Raw genomic sequence first — 20,700 nt, 5'->3', positions numbered from 1 at the left:
CCCCTTGGAGACTGCAGCGGTTCAAGTAGGCAACTCACCACCATATTCTGAAGGGCATCTAGGGATGGGCAATAAATGCTGGCCTAACCAGCGACACCCATATCCCGTAAATGAATAAAAAGTGTCCTCAGCTCAATGACCATGAAAGGTTTTACATTGTGAAGCCATAACCTCAGTAAAGGGCAGTATCAGCGTCATAGTTGACTGATGATATATATATATATATATCAAACTGTTGAGCTAACAAATGGTTCAGGCACTCACCTGATGCCTTGTAGAAGTTTCAAGGTAACGATGACCTTGGTGACAAGCAGTCTGGTCCAGCTACTTCCGAATCAAGGAAAGGCCGTTGCCATGCTGACGCTACTAGCCAAAACATTAGCAGACCTATCACAACAGGTTCAACAAGGAGAGCGGCAGTTTGTTAACTCCACACCAGTTAACTCCAGTTAAGCAGCTGGATTTCAGCCTGTGACCAACATTGGGGAGCTATGTCACATGATCTCCCCCCCCCCCCCCCCCCCCAGGCGCATTGTGATAATATCTGTTGGGACTGAATTCCAGTCGTTTCTGCCTGCCGTCCGAAGTGAACAGAACTCCAGCCTGTGTTGTCTACCCGCAGGGCGATGGCAGCAGACAGAGATCCTTATCAAAGCTGCCGACTGCCGGAACTTGTGTCTCCCGACTGACTCGCTCTGGGTCTTTTCCTGGCAGTCTCACGCTGAAAGGCAAAGCATTCTGCAGTCTGCCAACCTTCCCTCAGGAGGAATACTCCAGTTGACTCATGTACACCCAATTTGTATTTTTATTGTGCTCGGACCCTTGACCCTCTTCCTTTTTCCTGATCTATTTATTGCAAGTGTAAAGAGGGCTGGATATTCTGTAAGGCCTCTCAAGCATGTGTAAAAATAAACTAACCCTATTCTTTTCACCTTACCTTGAGTTTGCTATGCCAGTGATTAATAGAGGACTGGAACATTCCCAAATTTAAGGATTGGGGAAAATACATTTATAAAGGGAGAATTCAGGAGAATAAGAAAAAACACCTTTTGTGGATGGAGAGTGGGGAAATCAGGTCAGTTTAAATTCAATCCCCTCCTGTCCATGACAATCGGTGATCCACATTGGCCCACCGCCAATTTCCCAGGGCCATTAGCTGTGGGAAAGTGATGCATTCCGGGAACAAATGTAAAATCAATCTGAACAGAACAGGAGTTCCTTGGAAGGAGCCCAATGTCTTCACAAGGCTCCTGAGGTGAAGTGGAAAGTTTTCCAATTGTGCTAAATCTCCCAGATCATTCCTGACACAGTGAAGATGATTGACTATGTCGGGATCCTGTCTCCTGAAGGTGCTGAATCATGTTGAGGAGCTGTTGCAGACCAGGAGTGCTTTGCTACCTCAACGGCGTGGCCATTTTCCAAGCGTAAGCAGGATGGTCAGAGGGAGTGCATCACTGCAAAGTCAACTGTGCCTTCATCTAATGCATGTACATGTGTGCTCCCAATCAGGGAGAGTGAATAGGACAGTGAATAGGAGCAGGAACCCTCTTCAGTCCAAGCACCAATGATGGGTGAGATGGGAATGTGGAGTTAGAATGGAACTTCACCCTTGCTAATCTGAAGGCCCAGGCCATTGAGTTAATTAGGGGACTTCTTATTCATTCACGTATGTGCAACATAATAGTTTGCAAGAAGAATTTCTCCAAGGGGTACTATGTGTCTCTATATATGCCGATATTTATTTCATCTTGCATGGACAAAATAATCAACCAGCGATTAATTAGTGCAATTAATTCTCCTCCCAATAAATTTAAGCTTTGCTCACAGTGATATAATCAGGAGTTAATTTTCAGTTTTTGGGGGAGGCCATCAAACTTATTAACAAACACAACGCACACTGCAGCACCGTAAACCCAATACCAACATCCCATAGCACCTACATCCAGTAAAACTGAACCAAGAACTGTTTAGATGTGCAAGACTTAATATGTCCGCATTAACAATCTGTTAAAAATCACACCCTCTGCTTTGGATTTCTTTCTGTTCAGAAGGCTGAAGGGATGATCTATTAAGTTATTTTAAATCATTAAATGATTTGTTAGGCTAGATAAAGAAACAATTTCTTGGTTTGGGGAAATTCAGATACAATTTTACAATTACAGAGCCTGGACATTTGACGATGAAATGAGACAGGTCGTGGAAAAATGCCCTTATCCAAGATCAAGTCACTTCCCCCTCTGTCAGTCTCCCCATCTCCCTGCAATCTGCAGGCCTTTAAAACCCAACCCCAATGTCAGCTAAACAATACTTTATCCAATGACCTTGTTGCAGGAGAACCTCAAGGTTGGAGGGAGCAGGGAGATAAGGTACAGTATTGTTTAGATGTCATTAAGATTGGGTTTTAAAAGCCTGTAGTTTGTAGGGGGGGGGGGGGGGGGGGGGGGGAGATGGACAGGTGGGAAGAGTTCTACAGTTCTTAGGCCCTGGGAAAGTGTAGTAATCCATGGGAGGCAGGAGCTCCATCACCACACCAATATTTATTTCCAATAACGATATTACAGGAGCAGCTACAAACAGTGCTGCTAGCAGTCCAGTCAACTTAAGACTGGCTCACAAAGCCTACACGGGTGATTAAATGAGGGAGCTCTCATTGAGGGAGCTCATACTCCAATTGGCCAACCAATAAAGCCAATTGGAGTTCATTCCAGAAAGAATGAGTTTGAGTTATTCTGTGCCTCCATTTCACCATTGTGTGGATGACAGGTTGAGTGAGTGGGAGAGGAGGCTTGGAAGTTAGGATTGCAACAATATTATCAATAGTGACTGGTCAAACAATTAGGGAGAAACATAAAACACTGCGGCAATTAATCAAAATTCAACACAATGATTTGATTTTTTCACAGACTCCAGGTTGCCAGAGCCCTCCTAACTGGGAATTGCCTCTCCTCTCAAAGGGGGGGGGGGGGGGGGGGGGGGGGGGGGTAAACCTCTGAGTCATCAGCAATTGTGCAAATTTACCTTGGATTGCAGATGCCAAGACTCTGCTACAGATTTGGCACATTTCCTGACTCCACTTCAGCACTGCCCCCACAAGAGGTTCAACTTGAGATTAGCAAGTGTTACTAAAGCGGTTTGTTAGGTTGTATTTTGCATTTTTTCCGTCTTCTGGTCAATAGGCCTGCCTGCAGCAGCCTGGCCGCGGGCTGCAACCGGGGTCAATACAGGGTTCAAGAGCCGGGTCACTTCCTCTATCGATTTGGCTTTCGCCAAACTCCATTTCCGACTCAAATTTGAGCTTTTCCTTGTTGATCGCATCAATTATCTGGCTGTAATTGGGAACGTCAAAACTGTTGAGTGGGTAGTTCTCAGAAGGATCTGCTTCCAGGTCAAAGAGCAGAGGAGGGTCGTGAGAGGCGAGTAGAGCGTCCCAGTGGCAATCATGGTCTGGGGTGCTGTCACTGTGGGTAGACCCTGGCGGGAGGAGGAGGAATGGAAATTTTGTGAAAACCTTTCTTCAGAAACGGTAATAAATGATCTGGATGGTGTCTCGGCTGAGATGGGCAGAAAGTAAATACATATCTAAATCATCCGACCACTCCGTAAAAAAAAAAAATCATTTTCTTTCAATGGACAATGCTCTCCATGACTAGCCATGCTCATGCCCTTTGTGACTCCTGACAATATGAAATGAATGAAATGAAAATCGCTTATTGTTACGAGTAGGCTTCAATGAAGTTACTGTGAAAAGCCCCTAGTCGCCACATTCCGGCGCCTGTCCGGGGAGGCTGGTACGGGAATAGGACTCCAGATAAATACATCAACCCCTTTTGCATTTGAAATGAAAATGAAAATCGCTTATTGTCACAAGTAGGCTTCAAATAAAGTTGCAGTGAAAAGCCCCTAGTTGCCACATTCTGGCACCTGTTCGGGGAGGCTGGTATGGGAACTGAACCGTGCTGCTGGCCCTGCCTTGGTCTGCTTTCAAAGTCAGCGATTTAGCCCTGTGCTAAACCAGCACCTACATTTCTACAGTTGGGTGGGATTACTGGGTTACGGTGGAGGTGTGGGCTTGGGTAGGGTGCTCTTTCCAAGGGTCGGTACAGACTCGATGGGCTTAATGGCCTCCTTCTGCACTGTAAATTCTATGATTCTATGAACTCAATTATGCAGAAATGGGATGTCTGCCCCATCCAACTGTGGACAAAGAGAGCTATTTATGACTCCATATATCTCAAAGTGGTGATAATGACCCAACCATTACCTGCTCCTGAACACAATGGGTTTCAATCAGGAGGCCTTGTTGGTTATGCAAAAATCATGCTGTCACATGACCGAAACTGGAGTTGTCGATGTCTTTCATTACGAAGCTGTTGGAGTTATCTTGGTTTTGTCTGACCACCAAAAGAACAGTAACTCCAGTCAAACAGTGTGTTGTTGTCTATCATCTTACCATCAAACAGGTAGCAGCAGAAAGTGATCTGTCCAGGTGCAATTTCCTGGCCTCATCTACACTGTGGATCTCTGGAGCACTGGAACTGGTGTCTTCAAGATTAATACAGATCCTCGTACCTTCTCCACTTGTGACTATCACCCTGCGATAATCAACCAACCTACTCTCTGAAGAAACCTCCATTAGATTTTAGATACTGGATTCATGTAAAACTATAACTTATATTTTTATTGTGGTCTGGCCCTGTAAATTTCTTTGTCTAGTTCTCTTTTACTGCACAAGTGCAAAAAGGGGCAGATGTTACAAAACCACTTTCCCGCATGTTGTGTGTGCGAAATAAACCAACCCCTTTTATTTTTATCTAATCTCGGGCCTGCTGTGTGAATTATTCAGAGTGGATTGGAACACTCCAAATTTAAAGGTTGGGGAAAATATACCACCATCAAAAAGTGGGAAATCAAGAAGGCAGCTTACCACCACCTTCTCCCAGGGCAATCAGGGATGGGCAACAATTAGGGCTGGCCTCTCCCTTCCTCCCCCTCTCGGTACACTCAGTACGCTCGCTCTCTCACCCGGTCCTCCCTCTCTCGCTCCTTCACTCCGTCCCTCCCTCTCTCGCTCCTTCACCGTCCCCCACTCTCACTCCTTCACTCCATCCCTCCCTCTCTCGCTCCTTCACTCCGTCCCTCCCTCTCTCGCTCCTTCACTCCGTCCCTCCCTCTCTCGCTCCTTCACTCGGTCCCTCCCTCTCTCGCTCCTTCACTCCGTCCCTCCCTCTCTCGCTCCTTCACTCGTCCCTCCCACTCTCGCTCCTTCACTCGGTCCCTCCCTCCGCGATCCTTCGCTCCGTCCCTCCCTCTCTCGCTCCTTCACTCGGTCCCTCCCTCTCTCGCTCCTTCACTCCGTCCCTCCCTCTCTCGCTCCTTCCTCCGTCCCTCCCTCTGCGCTCTCTCACCCGGTCTCTCCCTCTCTCGCTCCTTCACTCCGTCCCTCCCTCTCTCGCTCCGTCACTCGTCCTTCCCTCTCGCTCCTCTCTCTCCGTCCCTCCCTCTCTCACACCTTCACTCTGTCCCTCCCCTTCCCTCTTCACTCGTCCCTATCTCCGCTCCTTCACTCCGTCCCTCCCTCTCTCGCTCCTTCACTCCGTCCCTCCCTCTCTCGCTCCTTCACTCCGTCCCTCCCTCTCTCGCTCCTTCACTCCGTCCCTCCCTCTCTCGCTCCTTCACTCCGTCCCTCCCTCTCTCGCTCCTTCACCGTCCCTCCTCTCTCGCTCCTTCACTCGGTCCCTCCCTCTCTCGCTTCTTCACTCGTCCCTCCTCTCTCGCGCCTTCACTGGTCCCTCACTCTCACGCTCTTCACTCCGTCCCTCCCACTCCGCTCCTTCACTCTATCCCTCCCTCTCCGCTCCTTCACTCCGCCCTCCCTCTCTTGCTCCTTCACTCCGTCCCTCCCTCTCACTCCTTCACTCGGTCGCTCCTTCACTCCGTCCCTCTCTCGCTCCTTCATCAGTCCCTCCCTCTCTCGCTCCTTCACTCCGTCCCTCCCCTCTCACTCCTTCATCGGTCCCTCCCTCACTCGCTCCTCACTCAGTCCCTCCACTCTCATCCTTCACTCCGTCCCTCCCTCTCTCGCTCCTTCACTCCGTCCCTCCCTCTCGGTACCTCCCTCTCTCGCTCCTTCACTCGGTCCCTCCCTCTCTCACTCCTTCACTCGGTCCCTCCCTCTCTCGCTCCTTCACTCGGTCCCTCCCTCTCTCGCTCCTTCACTCCGTCCCTCCCTCTCTCGCTCCTTCACTCCGTCCCTCCCTCTGTCGCTCCTTCACTCCGTCCCTCCGTCTCTCGCTCCTTCACTCCGTCCCTCCCTCTCTCGCTCCTTCACTCAGTTGCTCCTTCACTCCGTCCCTCCTCTCTCGCTCCTTCACTCCGTCCCTCCATCTGTCGCTCCTTCACTCCGTCCCTCCCTCTCGCTCCTTCACTCCGTCCTCCCTCTCTCGCTCCTTCACTCAGTGCTCTTCACTCCGTCCCTCCCTCTCTCGCTCCTCACCCGTCCCTCCCTCTCGCGTCCTTCACTCGTCCGCCCTCCCTCTCTCGCTCCTTCATTCGGTCGCTCCTTCACTCGTCCCTCCCTCTCTCGCTCCTTCACTCCGTCCTCCCTCTCTCGCCTTCACTCGTCCTCCTCTCTCGCTCCTTCACTCGTCCCTCCCTCTCGCGCTCCTTCACTCCGTCCTCCCTCTCTCGCTCCATCACTCGGTCCCTCCGTCTTTCGCTCTTGCATTCGATGCCTCCGTCTTTCGCTCTTGCATTCGATGCCTCCCTCTCCATCCCTCACCCTTACCGGGTCCCACTCCCCCCCGCACCCTCACCGGGCCCCGCTGTCCCTCACCCTCACCGGGTCCCGCTATCCCTCACCCTCACCGGGTCCCGCTCCCCCCCTCACACTCACCGGGTCCCGCTATCCCTCCCTCACGGGTCCCGCTATCCTCACCCTCACGGGTCCCGCTCCCCCTCACCGACCGCTCCCCCCCCTCACCGGGTCCCGCTATCCCTCAACCTCACCGGGTCCCGCTCCCCCCTCACGGATCCCGCTCACCCCCTCACCGGGTCCCGCTCACCCCCTCACCGGATCCGCTCTCCCCCTCACCGGGTCCACTCCCCCCCTCACCGGATCCCGCTCTCCCCCTCACCGGGTCCCACTCCCCCCCTCACCGATCCCGCTCCCCCCTCATCGGGTCCCACTCCCCCCCTCACCGGGTTCCGCTCTCCCCTCACCGGGTCCCACTCCCCCCCTCACCGGGTCCCACTCCCCCCTCACCGGGTCCCACTCCCCCCCTCACCGGGTCCCGCTCACCCCCTCACCGGACCTGCTCCCCCCCCTCACCGGGTCCCGCACACCCCCTCACCGGGTCCTGCTTTCCCTCACCCTCACCGGGTCCCGCTTTCCCTCACCCTCACCGGGTCCCGCTCACCCCTCACCGGAACTGCTCCCCCCCCTCACCGGGTCCCACTCTCCCCCTCACCGGGTCCCACTCTCCCTCCCTCACCGGGTCCCACTCCCCCCCTCACCGGGTCCCACTCTCCCTCACCCTCACCGGGTCCCACTCTCCCTCACCGGGTCCCCCCCCCCTCACCGGGTCCCGCTCCCCCCCTCACCGGGTCCCGCTCCCCCCCTCACCGGGTCCCGCTCCCCCCCTCACCGGGTCCCGCTCCCCCCCTCACCGGGTCCCGCTATCCCTCACCTCACCGGGTCCCACTCTCCCTCACCCTCACCGGGTCCCGCTCCCCCTCACCGGACCTGCTCCCCCCCCTCACCGGGTCCCGCTATCCCTCACCCTCACCGGGTCCCGCTATCCCTCACCCTCACTGGGTCTCGCTACCCCTCACCCTCACCGGGTCTTGCTACCCCTCACCCTCACCAGGTCTCGCTACCCCTCACCCTCACCGGGTCCCGCTCCCAACCTCACCGGGTCCCACTATCTCTCACCCTCACCGGGTCCCGCTCCCCCACATAACCCGGGTCCAATCTCCCCCTCACGGGTCCCGCTCCCCCCCTCACCGGGTCCTACTATCTCTCACACTCACCGGGTCCCACTCCCCCCCTCACCGGGTCCCACTCCCCCCCTCACCGGGTCCCGCTATCCCTCACCCTCACCGGGTTCCGCTATCCCTCACCCTCACCGGGTCCCGCTCCCCCCCTCACCGGGTCCCGCTATCCCTCACCCTCACCGGGTCCCACTATCTCTCACACTCACCGGGTCCCACTCCCCCCCTCACCGGGTCCCACTCCCCCCCCTCACCGGGTCCCGCTATCCCTCACCCTCACCGGGTCCCGCTATCCCTCACCGGGTCCTGCTGTCCCTCACCCTCACCGGGTCCCGCTATCCCTCACCGGATCCCACTATCTCTCACCCTCACCGGGTCCCACTGTCCCTCCCCTCACCGGGTCCCACTCCCCCCCCTCACCGGGTCCCGCTATCCCTCACCCTCACCGGGTCCCGCTATCCCTCACCGGGTCCTGCTGTCCCTCACCCTCACCGGGTCCCGCTATCCCTCACCCTCACCGGGTCCCGCTATCCCTCACCGGGTCCTGCTGTCCCTCACCCTCACCGGGTCCCGCTATCCCTCACCGGGTCCCGCTATCCCTCACCGGGTCCCGCTATCCCTCACCCTCACCGGGTCCCACTGTCCCTCACCCTCACCGGGTCCTGCTGTCCCTCACCCTCACCGGGTCCCGCTATCCCTCACCGGGTCCTGCTGTCCCTCACCCGGTCGGGCTCTCCTTCATTAAATGCCACATCCAGCTGTCCAATTTACATCATTTGCACTCTGTCCCATTCATGACATGTTAGCCTCTCACTTTCTGACAAGCACAAACAGCGTGTGACGATGGGAGGTGAATCTGTGCTGCCTTACCTTGTGTGAAGTAATGAGCTTTGTACTGGCCATAGCGCACAGCAAAAACTCCCAGCTCTCTGCTGGGGAAGACTGGATAATAAAACATGGTCTCTCGCTTACTCTGTAAAACATGAATGTGTACAAAGGGATATAGGTGAGAGAGTATAGCTGCCAGAAATGGGAAATAATTACCCAGACTCCAAGTTGAAGCACACAGCTCCTTAGGCTGCTATCGCTATCTCCATGCTGCACATCTTTAGCTGCCTGATGACCTGCTGGCTGCAGAGACAGAGACATTGGCACTGGCACCGAAAGATGTGTGGACCTTCTAAGATAGTCAGTGTGTTAATTGTGTCCTAACTGGCCACAGTGACCTGCTCATCTCATTAGTGAGAAAGAATGATTGGCATTTTTGTAATACCTTTCACCACATCCTTGCTTGTTCACAGCCAAGTAAATCATTTTGAAGTGTAGTTACCATTGTGCTGGAGGAAATGCAGCACCCAATCTGCACACAGCAAGAATCCACAAATAATCCAATGAGATCGGCACCCCATCCACCGCCTTAAACATTCACTCCACCATCACAAAGTAGCAGCAGTGTGTACCGTCTACAAGATGCTTTGCCGCAACTCCTTCAACACCTTCCAAACCCAGGACCTCTACCACCGAGGAGGACAAGGGTAGAGAATGCATGGGAACCGCTACAGGTTCCCCTCCAGGCCACTCACCATCCTGACGGAACCACATCACCGTTCCTTCCCTGTTGCTGCGTCAATATCCTGGAAACTCCCTCCCTAACAGCACTATGGGTGTACCTACACCACATGGACTACAGCGGTTCGAGATGGCGGCTCACCACCACTGGTCTAGCCCACATCCCAAGAATGAATAAATAACAATACACCTTCATGTGATCTGTAAATGCTAATATTGTGCCTCCTAATTCCAAGTCCAGAACACACATCCAAGACAGACAGACACAGAGAGATGGAGAAACAAGCAGACTGACAAACAGCAAGAGGCAGACTAAGATAGACTGACATAAAAACTGACACAGACCAATAGATAGAGATGAGCTCCAGTCGCAGCACTGAGCTCCGGGAGAATGTACAGTCTAGGACATGACAAACTGCACCTTCCCATTATTGAAGAGGACGTCCCTTATGTCGTATCCGTCTAGTTTGACCTGTGGAAGCTTCACCCCCAAGAGGCTGGCAATCGTTGGAAGGATGTCCAGCGTGCTGGCCAGTTCATGGGTCACACCTGTAAACAAGGCAAACATACCCATCGTTACCTGAAATGTGACGTATGGTTTGTGGTTCATATGAATCCTGACAGGCACTGTTACTGATTTGATTTTTTGATTTGATTTATTGTCACATGTACCGGAGTACAGTGAAAAGTATTTTTTTGGCAGCCGAGGGAACGTACACAGTAAGTACATAGTAGACAAAAGAATAATCAACAGAGAACATTGACAAATGGTACATCGACAAACAGTGATTGGTTACAGTGCAGAACAAGGGGCCAAACAAAGCAAATACATGAACAAGAGCAGCATAGGGCGTCATGAATAGTTTTCTTACAGGGAACAGATCAGTCTGAGGGGGAGTTGTTGAGGAGTCTTGTAGCTGTGGGGAAGAAGCTGTTCCTATGCCTGGATGTGCATAGAAACATAGAACAGTACAGCACAGAACAGGCCCTTCGGCCCTTGATGTTGTGCCGAACAATGATCACCCTACTCAAGCCAACGTATCCACCCTATACCAGTAACCCCCCCCATTAAACTCATTTATTTCCCCCCCCCCCCCCATTAACCTTATTTATTTAGGACACTAAGGGCAATTTAGCATGGCCAATCCACCTAGCCCGCACATCTTTGGACTGTGGGAGGAAACCGGAGCACCCGGAGGAAACCCACGCACACACGGGGAGGACGTGCAGACTCTGCACAGACAGTGACCCAGCTCGGAATTGAACCTGGGACCCTGGAGCGGTGAAGCATTTATGCTAACCACCATGCTACCGTGTCTTCAGACTTCTGTAGTTTCTGCCTGATGGAAGGGTCTGGAAGAAGGCAATGCCTGGGTGGGAGGGGTCTCTGATAATGGTGTCTGCCTTCCTGAGGCAGCGGGAGGTGTATACAGAATCAATGGGAGGGTGGCAAGCTTGCATGATGTGTTGGGCTGAGTTCACCACACTCTGTAGTTTCTTGCGATCTTGGGCTGAGCAGTTGCCATACCAAGCTGTGATGCAGCCGGATAGGATGCTCTCTATCGTACATCTGTAGACGTTTGTGAGAATTGATGCAGACATGCCAAATTTCTTCAGCTTCCCTACTGCAGCAGTGCTTAACACAATCCTACCCTCCCTGTTTAAAACAATCCCAATAACATCTTTATGTAGAAAGGAAATCAGTGCAAGTGAGTTCATAGACGAAAAACAAAACTGATGTTTTCAAAGAAGGAACCAAGAGGGGGAATTTAATCAAGGTCAAACTAAGCAAAGGAAGTGATTTGGATGATGGAAAATAAATTATTCCCTTTGTAAGGAGAGGACATAATCTTAAAATTAGAGCTAGTGCATTCAGGACCGAATACTTCTTCGCACAAAGAATATTAGAATTCTGAAACACTCCACACAAAAGCTCTGGATGTCAAAATGGATATTTGTTGGGTATTGAGGGGTACTGAACGAAAGCAGCAAATCGAGTTGGAGTACAGATCACCCACTGAATGAGTAACGGGGTTTCAGCTGATGCAGTTGAATGGAATTCCAATTGGTTTTAACCAGGCTCTGGGTTACCTGCAAAATTACACTAACCAACGGTTAGGCATCTGGAGGGTAACGCACCTGGAGCGATCTGGCCAGGCCAGTGGGCAATTGCTGGTTCCCTCATTCCCCCTTCATACGTCGTGCCTTTGCCACACTTCAACAGGCCAGCATTCCCTCCACGTGATCTTCGCATTAACTCTGGGCTGAAGACAAAATAGAGAGCCAGTTCACACATTCGTATTCTCACGATAACTCATTAAGTAGGACAGCACCTTCGAGGGAAACTCGGCTTTTTCACACTTCCTGCATTCAATGCCAGGTGAACACTCTCAGGCCAAGAACTCGGGTCATGCACATGGTTTAGATACAGAGTAAAGCTCCCTCTACAATGTCCTGTCAAACACTTCTACGCAAAGCAGTTACAGCTTTATTAGATACAGAGTAAAGCTCCCTTCACACTGGACTGATATTTCTGCTGCGTTACATAGCTGCGGTCACACATCATGACTTGCATTGAGATTGACCAAAGTCATTTCAAATTGGCAACAGCATTGGCCCTAGTGATAAACAATCCAACTCACTGTGTCAAATCAGGAGTGACTATCAGGTCAGGAAATAAAAATCTGATATCAGTAATAAAACACTATGAAGATGTCAGATTGTTATAAAATCCCAACTGGTGTGTCTCAATGTTAAGGTATTTTGTAGAGAAATCTACTGTTCCGATCTAGTCTGGACTACATGTCACTCCAGTGCCACAACAGTGCGACTGGTTCTTCACTGCGCTCTGAAATCACCCAGAAAGATAATCAGTTGCATCAAACTGCTGGACAGCGACACCCAAGGGTGATTAAATATAATGACCTTTGTGTTCTTTTTAAAAAAAATTTAGAATACCCAATTATTTTTTCCAATTAGGGGGCAATTTAGTGTGGCCAATCCACCTATCCTGCATATCTTTTGGGTTGTGGGGGTGAAACCCACGCAGACACGGGGTGAATGTGCAAACTCCTCAAGGACAGTGACCCAGAGCCGGGATTCGAACCCGGGTCCTCAGCGCCGTAGGCAGCAGTGCTAACCACTGTGCCACCGTGCCCGACCTTTGTGTTCTGATGCATCTCGGTCAAAGATGATGTCATGTACGGTGTATCGCTAATTGATCGTACCCATTGTCACTGGTGAAGAAGACAAGTGTGTTATTCTCCACTCCAGCGTCCCGCAAAGCCTGCATTATCACCCCCACCGAACCGTCAAATTCCATCAGTGCATCCCCCACTGGGCCTCTCTTGGACTTCCGCGTGAAGTCAGCACTGGCAAATTGCGGATAGTGCGTATGCTATAATGTAGACACAAAAACAGAACATTAGGATTGCAGGTCACAAGCGGTGTCTACACATTGGTATGTTTTATCAGTGTGCACTCCCTGTGCAGAGCCTCAACCATCGGAAGGTTCTATCAGCAAGTCACTGGGTTTGCGACACAATTCTCTGCCTGCTAATTATATAGCGTTAGGACTGGCAGAGGGAGCTGTCCAATTCACAAAGAGTAGAGTAAGAGGTACAGAGCATTACAGGGCAAGCTGCCAGATTACTATTGTGATCAATGTCTGCAAACGGCATAAATTACCACGCCTTGTCGATTTTTAAATTTGTTCTCATGAACAGGGCCTTAGTGCATCCAGAACGATGTGGAACTGAGGTTACCTAGAGAGTCAATATTTCTCTGCACCGGCCCACCATTAATCTCAGCCCTGTCTTAGAGGTGGAGGCTTCAACACATCAATGTGACATTTCTACATCAGCCATGTCAACAGAGAATAATATATTTGTGGCAAATTAGAGACAGCCTTGTGTCCAGGCTCCACATATCAATGTGGAAGCCACTGTACTGCCCAATCCCCAGTCCAAACTTTTTATACCAACACTGATGGGAATGTTATCACCATTTAGCTCAATTAAGTATTAGGACACAAACCTGGATCTCCATCTCTAACTGCAACGTGGGTGCTATTATGGGTCAGGATTTAGAGAACCCCAAAGTGTATCATGGAGTTCACCTGACCCACAACTTTTACTAGATTGTGGTATGGGGAGCACACGGTCCGCTCTACAGGTGTGGTATAGCAGAAATGGAAAAGTATTCTTTAAAGCAAAACAATGTTTATTCTATGAACTCAAGTTAACCTTTTTAAAACATACAATGAACATCTTAGCAACCATTAATTCAAATACAGCCCCAAAGAATACAACACTAAGTAATAATTAATAACTTCCCAAACAACATCCAGACAAAATAAACACCTTTTAACAGAAGCACATTAGGTTTACATTCACTACTGAGAACATTTATAATTCTGAATTCACCAAATGATCAAGAGATAGTCGTTTGATGGCAGAGAGAACAGCAGTACACCTGCTTGGTCTGGCTTCAGCTCCAACACTGGAAACAAAACTAAAACACACCTTGCAGCAAACAGCCTAAAACAAAAGTAAAACAGCTGACAGACAGCTCAGCTCCACCCACTCTCTGACATCACTGCAGTAATAAACACTAATTTCTTAAAGGTACTCTCACACGACAGTGCACCCAGACTACAGGGACTGCAGAGGTTCCCAAGGACAACTGGGGATGGGCAGTAAATGCTGCCTTGCCAGTGATACCCACATCCCATGACTGAATGTAAAACAAAAAGCTTTAAACTTAGTAAAAGAGGTAGGGTTTCAGGAGCTTCATAGAGCAGGGGAATGTGTAAGAGAGGTGAAGATGTTTAGGAAAGGGTTTCCAGACCAGAGGGGCTAGAGCTGAAGGCAAGCTCACCAATGATAGATCACTGAAAATATGGTTTGTGTAACAGATCAGATTGGAGGATCACAGTGATCTTGATTTATAGTAAGACTGAGAGGGAGGGCGGCAGGGTAGCACAGTGATTAGTACTGTTGTTTCACCGCGCCAGGTACCCTGGTTTGATTCCCAGCTTGGGTCTGTGCGGAGTCTGCACTTTCTCCCCATGTCTGCGTAGATTTCAACCGGGCGTTCCGGTTTCCTCCCACAAGTCCTGAAAAACGTGCTTGCTAGGTGAAATTAGCATTCTGAATTCTTCCTCAGTGTACCTGAACAGGCGCCGGAGTGTGGCGACTCGCGGATTTTCACAGTAACTGTTAATGTAAGCCTACTTGTGACACTAATAAAGATTATTATTGTTATTGATTGGAGAGGTAGGAAAGGGTAAAAGCACAAAGGAATTTGAATACAAGGATGGGAAATTTAAATTCCAGACGTTGGTGCATTAGGTCAGCCCTTGATGAGATTTTGGAGAGGTTGTACTCACGTGTGATGCGTAGTAAAGGAAGAATGGTTTGTGCTGCTTTGTTGCTCTCAGAATGAAGTCTCTCGCAAAGTGATCGTACAGTGGAGTGAGATTGGGCAAGTTGACTGGCTGCTGGATAATCTTGTTTTCCTTCAGCAGGGGCAAGAGGACCACACCTTGGTCGCATGTTCCGTAGCACCTGGTGTCTGGTGGGAAACAAGTCAAGTTCTGGCAGGGCCCCTGGTCGTGGGAGTAGGGGACGCCCAAGAAGTGATCAAAGCCCTGGTGGATGGGCAAGAAGCTCCCATTGGCACCGTAGCCCAAGTGCCACTTCCCCAGCATTGCTGTAACGTACCCTTGCTGTTTTAGCAACTCAGCGATGGTGGTTTCATTTAGTGGGAGCCCGCCCCTTGACCCAGGGGAGAACACACCTGGATAAACCCCAGATCGAGTGGGGTAACGGCCTGTGAGCAAAGCTGCCCTGAGAGGAAGAAGAAAAAAAACAAAGATTACTGACCAATGTAAAAATAATTGCCTACATTGGACCTGCATTGTAAAATACTGAAAACCCCAGGTGTTGGCCCAAAATCCAGTGGACGGTGTGAGCAGCAAAGGGAGGTCTTTAAGCAGCAGACACTGAATTATGCTTAGCTTCAATTTTTGATTGAGGAGGAGAGTCAGGTCTTGCCTGATTGGAGTCTGGAATCCCTGCTCTGAATTCTAGGTTGACATTAACAAGATATTCATGATTAGTGCGGGTGGAATCTGCTTCAGATGGGCAGTGAGAGCTCACAAAGTCTTCCTGTTTATAGAACATTTGAAAAAAAAAATTCCAATTAAGGGACAATTAGCATGGCCAATCCACCTACCCTGCACATCTTTGGGCTTGGGGGGTGAGACCCACGATTATTAAAAACCCACAATTTAACTCTCCTTTCTCCCTCCAGCAATTTCAAAGATGCTGGCATTATTTATTGCACATTATTCATTGCAATTACTGGACATTATTCATTTCAGGTCATTACATTCTGGTGCATTCGACTCCACTGAGAGTGTGCAGGGCTGTCTTTCAGACGATGACCCATGTGTACTCTCAGCTTGGTGTAAAACACCCCTCGTGTTATCTGAAGGACAGCAGGAGAGTTTTCTCCTGGAGAGCTGGCTAATGCTTACTTATCCCTCAACTCAAGGCACAAACAGATTATGGGTCATTATCACACTGCTGATGGGGGGGTGCTTGCTGTGCACAAATTGGTCGCTGTTGCCTACATTGCAAAAGTACACTTAACAAAATTGGCTATTTAATGCTTTGGGATGAAATCCTAGAAGGTTTCACTTTCGTTTCAATTAATACACATTGTTGCTTCCTTGAACAAGTGCTCATTGTAGGTTACTGTATTTTAACAAATACACGTGTTTTTAATTCATGTAGATAGATGCAAATTAATCAGATTACTGCATTCAAGATTGTTGCATATTAATTAGAGGTAATGGTGGAGGAATGATTGCAGATTCACTCTGCCCGGCCTTCGCCTCTCCTGAAGCCCGGCCTCTCCGCTCTTTCCCCTCCTCACCGGGACGGGCTGCACACACTGGCCGCGCTGTAGAAGTCGCTGAATCTCCGGCCCTCCGCCGCCAGCCGGTCCAGGTTGGGAGTCCGGGAGCTCGGGTGCCCGAAGCAGCCCGTGTCCCCGTAGCCCAAGTCATCGGCCAGCAGCAGCACCAGCCCGGGGCTGGAGGAGGCCGCAACACCGAGGCTGAGAGCCAGCAGCAGCAGCAGCAGCGGAGAAAGCATCGAACCGCTTCCCGCAAACAACACAGAGGGATAGAGGGCTGGGATAACACAGGGGGTGGAGAGAGGGACACACTGATAAATAGAGAATAATGGGGAGGGATAAATAAGTAGAATAACAAGGGAGTGGGAGGTCTTGGACACAGTGGGAGTGTCCACGATAATAATCTTTATTATTGGCTTACACTGCAAAGAAGTTACTGTGAAAAGCCCCTAGTCGCCACATTCCGGCGCCTGTTCAGGTACACAGAGGGAGAATTCAGAATATCCAAATTGTCTAACAGCACATCTTTCGGGACTTGTGGGAGGAAACCGGAGCACCCGGAGGAAACCCACGCAGACACAGGGAGAACGTGCAGACTCCGCACAGACAGTGACCCAAGCTGGGAATTGAACCTGGGACTCTGGCGCTGTGAAGCCATGGTGCTAACCACTGTGCTACCGTGCTGACTACATCTGAGCCAGAAGCTACGGCCCAAGTTCCATTCCAGCTCTGGATGGTTAAGGAAGGCAAAGGTATGTCCATTAGGTAGATTATCAGCCTGTACAAAGCAATTTGGCAGTTGAGGTGGGTGAAGGGGGTTGTATATGAGTACGGGCCGAAGGCCAGTCGCTTGTTGGCGGGCCAGATCCGTAGGTAGGCGGTCGTGAGAGACATGGTTTGGGATAGGACAGGGGAGCTGGTGGTGGCACCGGAGCAGTTGAATAGGTTTTTGAGGAGTTTTACAGGGAGTTGTATAAGTTGGAGTCTCCGGGGATGTTGTCAGACATGAGGGAGTTTCTGGGACAGTTGGAGTGTCCGGTACTGAGAGAGAAAGAGAGGGCAGGGCTGGTGGAGCAAATGGAGGTGGAGGAAGTGCAGGTGCCGATAGGGAAGATACAGACGGGGAAGGCACCGCGACTGGACGGTTTCCTGGTGGAGTTTTATTTATTTATTTTTTTATTTTTTTTATAAATTTAGATTACCCAATTATTTTTTTCCAATTAAGGGGCAATTTAGCGTGGCCAATCCACCTACTCTGCACATTTTTTGGGTTGTGGGGCGAAACCCACGCAGACACGGGGAGAATGTGCAAACTCCACACGGACAGTGACCCAGAGCCGGGATCGAACCTGGGACCTCAGCGCCGTGAGGCTGCAGTGCTAACCACTAGGCCACCGTGCTGCCCCCTGGTGGAGTTTTATAAGAAGTTCTTGGATAAGTTAGCGCCGCTGTTGGTGGAGATGTTGAGGACGCGGTGGTGAAGGGACCAGAGACGATGGGACAGGCATCCATTTCATTGCTGCTAAAAAAGGACAAGGATCCCATAGAATGTGGGTCGTTTAGGCCAATTTTGTTATTAAACGTGGATGCCAAGATTTTAGCAAAGGTGTTGGTGGTTAGGTTAGAGGGGTGCGTCCTAAAGGTGATTGGGGAGGAGCAGATGGGGTTTGTGAAGGGAAGACAGTTGTCTAATATGCGGTGTCTGTTGAATGTGATGCTCTCTCTGAAGGAAGGGAAGGAGGTGGAAGTGGTGGTGGCATTGGATGAAGAGAAGGTGTGTGACCGCGTGGATGGAGCTATTTGTTTGCGCTATTGGAGAGCATTGGGATCGGGCCTAAGTTTGTGGCGTGGGTGAGGTTGTTGTACAAGGACCCGAGGCTGAGTATGCATACGAACAAGATGAATTTGGGATACTTTCCATTGCATAGTAAATGAGGCTCATGCCCCCCTTCAGCTTGCGCTGGCTCTAGGACCCTTGGCCATAGCGCTGAGGTGCTGGGAAAAATGGAAGGTGTTAAGGGGGGGGGGGGGGGCATGTGGAACATAGGGTGTCCCTGTATGCGGATGATTTGCTGCTGTATATTTCCAATACGGGTGCTTCGTCGGGGGATATAATGGGGTTGCTTAAGAGTTGCTCAAGGGTCTTTTTAAGGATATTAACTAACTTTGGGGAAAAGTGATTGTTTTGTAGTGTCTCCTCTGCGGGGTGGGGTGGGGGTTGTGTTTTCGGCTGGTAGAAACCCACTTTAGTATTTGGGAGTGCAGGTGACAGGGGACTGGACTCTGCTCTGCAGGCTAAACTTTATATGTTTAGTGAGCAGAGTTAAGGAGGATTTGCTGAGGCCGGATAGACTTCCCCTCTCGTTGGCTGGCTGGGTACAGGCGGTCAAGGTGAACATTTTGCCATGGCTCTTATTCTTGTTCCAGTGCCTGCCGGTCATTTTACCGAAGTCATTTTTTCGGGGATGGAGAGATTGATTTTGTCATTTGTATGGGCGGGTAAAGTGGCAAGGATTAGGAGGATGGTGCTCCAGAGAGGGAGGTTTGGCCATTCAGAACTTGCTATGTTATTATTGGACAGTGAAGGCTGAGAAGGTGCGAGGTTGGAGGAGGGAGTCGGAGACGTCATGGGTGAAGTTGGAAGCTGGTTTCTGTAAGGGGTCGGGGTTGCGGGTGCTGGCAACGACGCCACCCTCGTTTACCCCAGGCAGGTATACGGGAAGCCCGGTGGGGGTGGCCACGGTGAAAGTTTGGAGGCAGTTTTGGGAGCACTTTAAATTGGGGGCGGGTCGGAGATGATCCGAAGGAACCATGGGTTTGAGCCTGGGAGGGTGGACACAAGGTTTTGGGGTTGGGAGGAACGAGGGATGGTGGGAGTAAAGGATTTGTTTTTAGAATGTCAATTTGTGACCCAGGAGGAGCTGGAGATGAAGTATGGGGGTCCCCCTGGGGGAGAAGTTCAGGTGTATGCAGGTATGGGGTTTTGTAAAAAGGTCTGCCCTATGATCACATTGTTGGAGGGAGTGTTGTCAGTAGGGGATTGGAGGGGGAGGCTGTCTCGGTGATCTATGGGAGGATATTGGAGTGGGACAGGGCATCTCTGGAGGGGGTCAAAGCCAAGTGGAAGGAGTTGGGGATGGAGGGACTGTGGTATGAGGTGCTGCGTAGGGTGAATGCCTCAACCTTGTTAGCGAGGCTGGGGATGGTTCAGTTAAAAGTGGCACCATGGGCGCACCTGACGAAGTCAAGGATGAGTCGGTTGAAGTGATGAACAATGTGTGTGAGCGGTGCGGGAGGGGCCCAGCCAATCATGTGCATATGTTCTATTCCTGCCCAAAGTTGGAGAAGTTTTGGGCATCGTTCTTTAGCACCATGTTGGTGATCTTACAGATTCCATAACTTTGGCAGTTGTAGTTCTCAAGTCGGGCATGTCACTGTCCATAGTCTCTGCAGTGAAAACATCTGATCCAGATTCTGTACTCTCACTACGTGCAGACAATAATTGGTCAGAGTGCTGACGCCAAATTCATTAATTATCAGATTGGACAGTATATGAAATCAGACCTAATTTGGAGTCCATTTTTCACATGAGGTGTAATGTCTCACATGAACACATTCCCCACGGTCAAAGACTCGGGGTTGGATTCTCCACCGACGGGCTCCTCCGTTTCGCCAGCAGCGCACTCACGCCCGTGCACTTCCCCTTGACATGGGGGTGCCCACAATGGAAAACCCCATTGGCCGACTGGTGGGATGAAGGATCCCACTGCTGGTGGGATCGCGCCGCACCGGAAAACGGGTGTGGCGGGATGGAGAATCCCACCCTCTGCTTGTAGAATGTGTCCCCTTCGAGCCACTTCTGTCTGATGTTGTTGCCTGACTATTTCTGAAGTTGAAGGGGAGTCAATGGGTCAAACTATGTGCGTAGTTTCCTTTTGAACATCAGTATAGCTGGTGAGCTTTGTGTTGTTCAATACGCAGTCAGGTTTCTGTATGTCATTAGAAAGCTATTGGTACATTTAGGTCTCTTCAGCTGGTCCTCAAATTCGGCTGATGTGAACTGTGTACCATTATCGCCTGTGACCTGTTCAGCTCCCCCAAATCTTGCCAGTACCTCGTCAAGCCTTTCTATGGTCTCTTCCGTAGTTGTCGATTTCATGCTGGCAACCTCCGGTCACTGCGAATACACGTCAACCAAGTACCTCTTCCCTGTCATTT

The 20,700-nt window shown here is 50.6% G+C and overlaps 1 protein-coding gene across 2 annotated transcripts; it reads right to left on the bottom strand.

Moving 5' to 3' along the window:
* Positions 1-2,518: 2,518 nt before the first annotated feature.
* On the bottom strand, positions 2,519-16,816 carry arsa (arylsulfatase A). Of its 2 annotated transcripts, none has more exons than XM_038811703.1 (7): positions 16,501-16,816; positions 14,948-15,407; positions 12,786-12,955; positions 11,698-11,822; positions 9,980-10,107; positions 8,860-8,962; positions 2,519-3,471 (listed from the first exon to the last, which is right to left on the bottom strand). In XM_038811703.1, exons 1-7 carry the CDS (start codon positions 16,719-16,721, stop codon positions 3,170-3,172), a joined length of 1,509 nt encoding a protein of 502 aa, XP_038667631.1. In that variant the 5' UTR covers positions 16,722-16,816; the 3' UTR covers positions 2,519-3,169. The 2 variants fall into 2 exon arrangements, with proteins under 2 accessions (XP_038667631.1, XP_038667632.1); XM_038811704.1 differs by lacking the exon at positions 16,501-16,816 and adding an exon at positions 15,952-16,286.
* Positions 16,817-20,700: the final 3,884 nt, after the last annotated feature.

Source organism: Scyliorhinus canicula, chromosome 11 (genome assembly GCF_902713615.1).
Source record: "Scyliorhinus canicula chromosome 11, sScyCan1.1, whole genome shotgun sequence".
Lineage (NCBI taxonomy): Eukaryota > Metazoa > Chordata > Chondrichthyes > Carcharhiniformes > Scyliorhinidae > Scyliorhinus > Scyliorhinus canicula.
Note: the sequence above shows the minus strand (reverse complement) of the source record. Positions and strands in the feature narration are given on the sequence as shown.

Coding starts and splice junctions, on each gene's coding strand:
- arsa (XM_038811703.1), bottom strand. CDS start 16,721: ATGCTTTCTCCGCTGCTGCTGCTGCTGCTGGCTCTCAGCCTCGGTGTT. Junction 10,108..11,697: donor GCCTGGCCAGATCGCTCCAG/GTGCGTTACCCT, acceptor CCTTGTTTACAG/GTGTGACCCATGAACTGGCC. Junction 3,472..8,859: donor AGCTCATTACTTCACACAAG/GTAAGGCAGCAC, acceptor TCCTCCCGCCAG/GGTCTACCCACAGTGACAGC.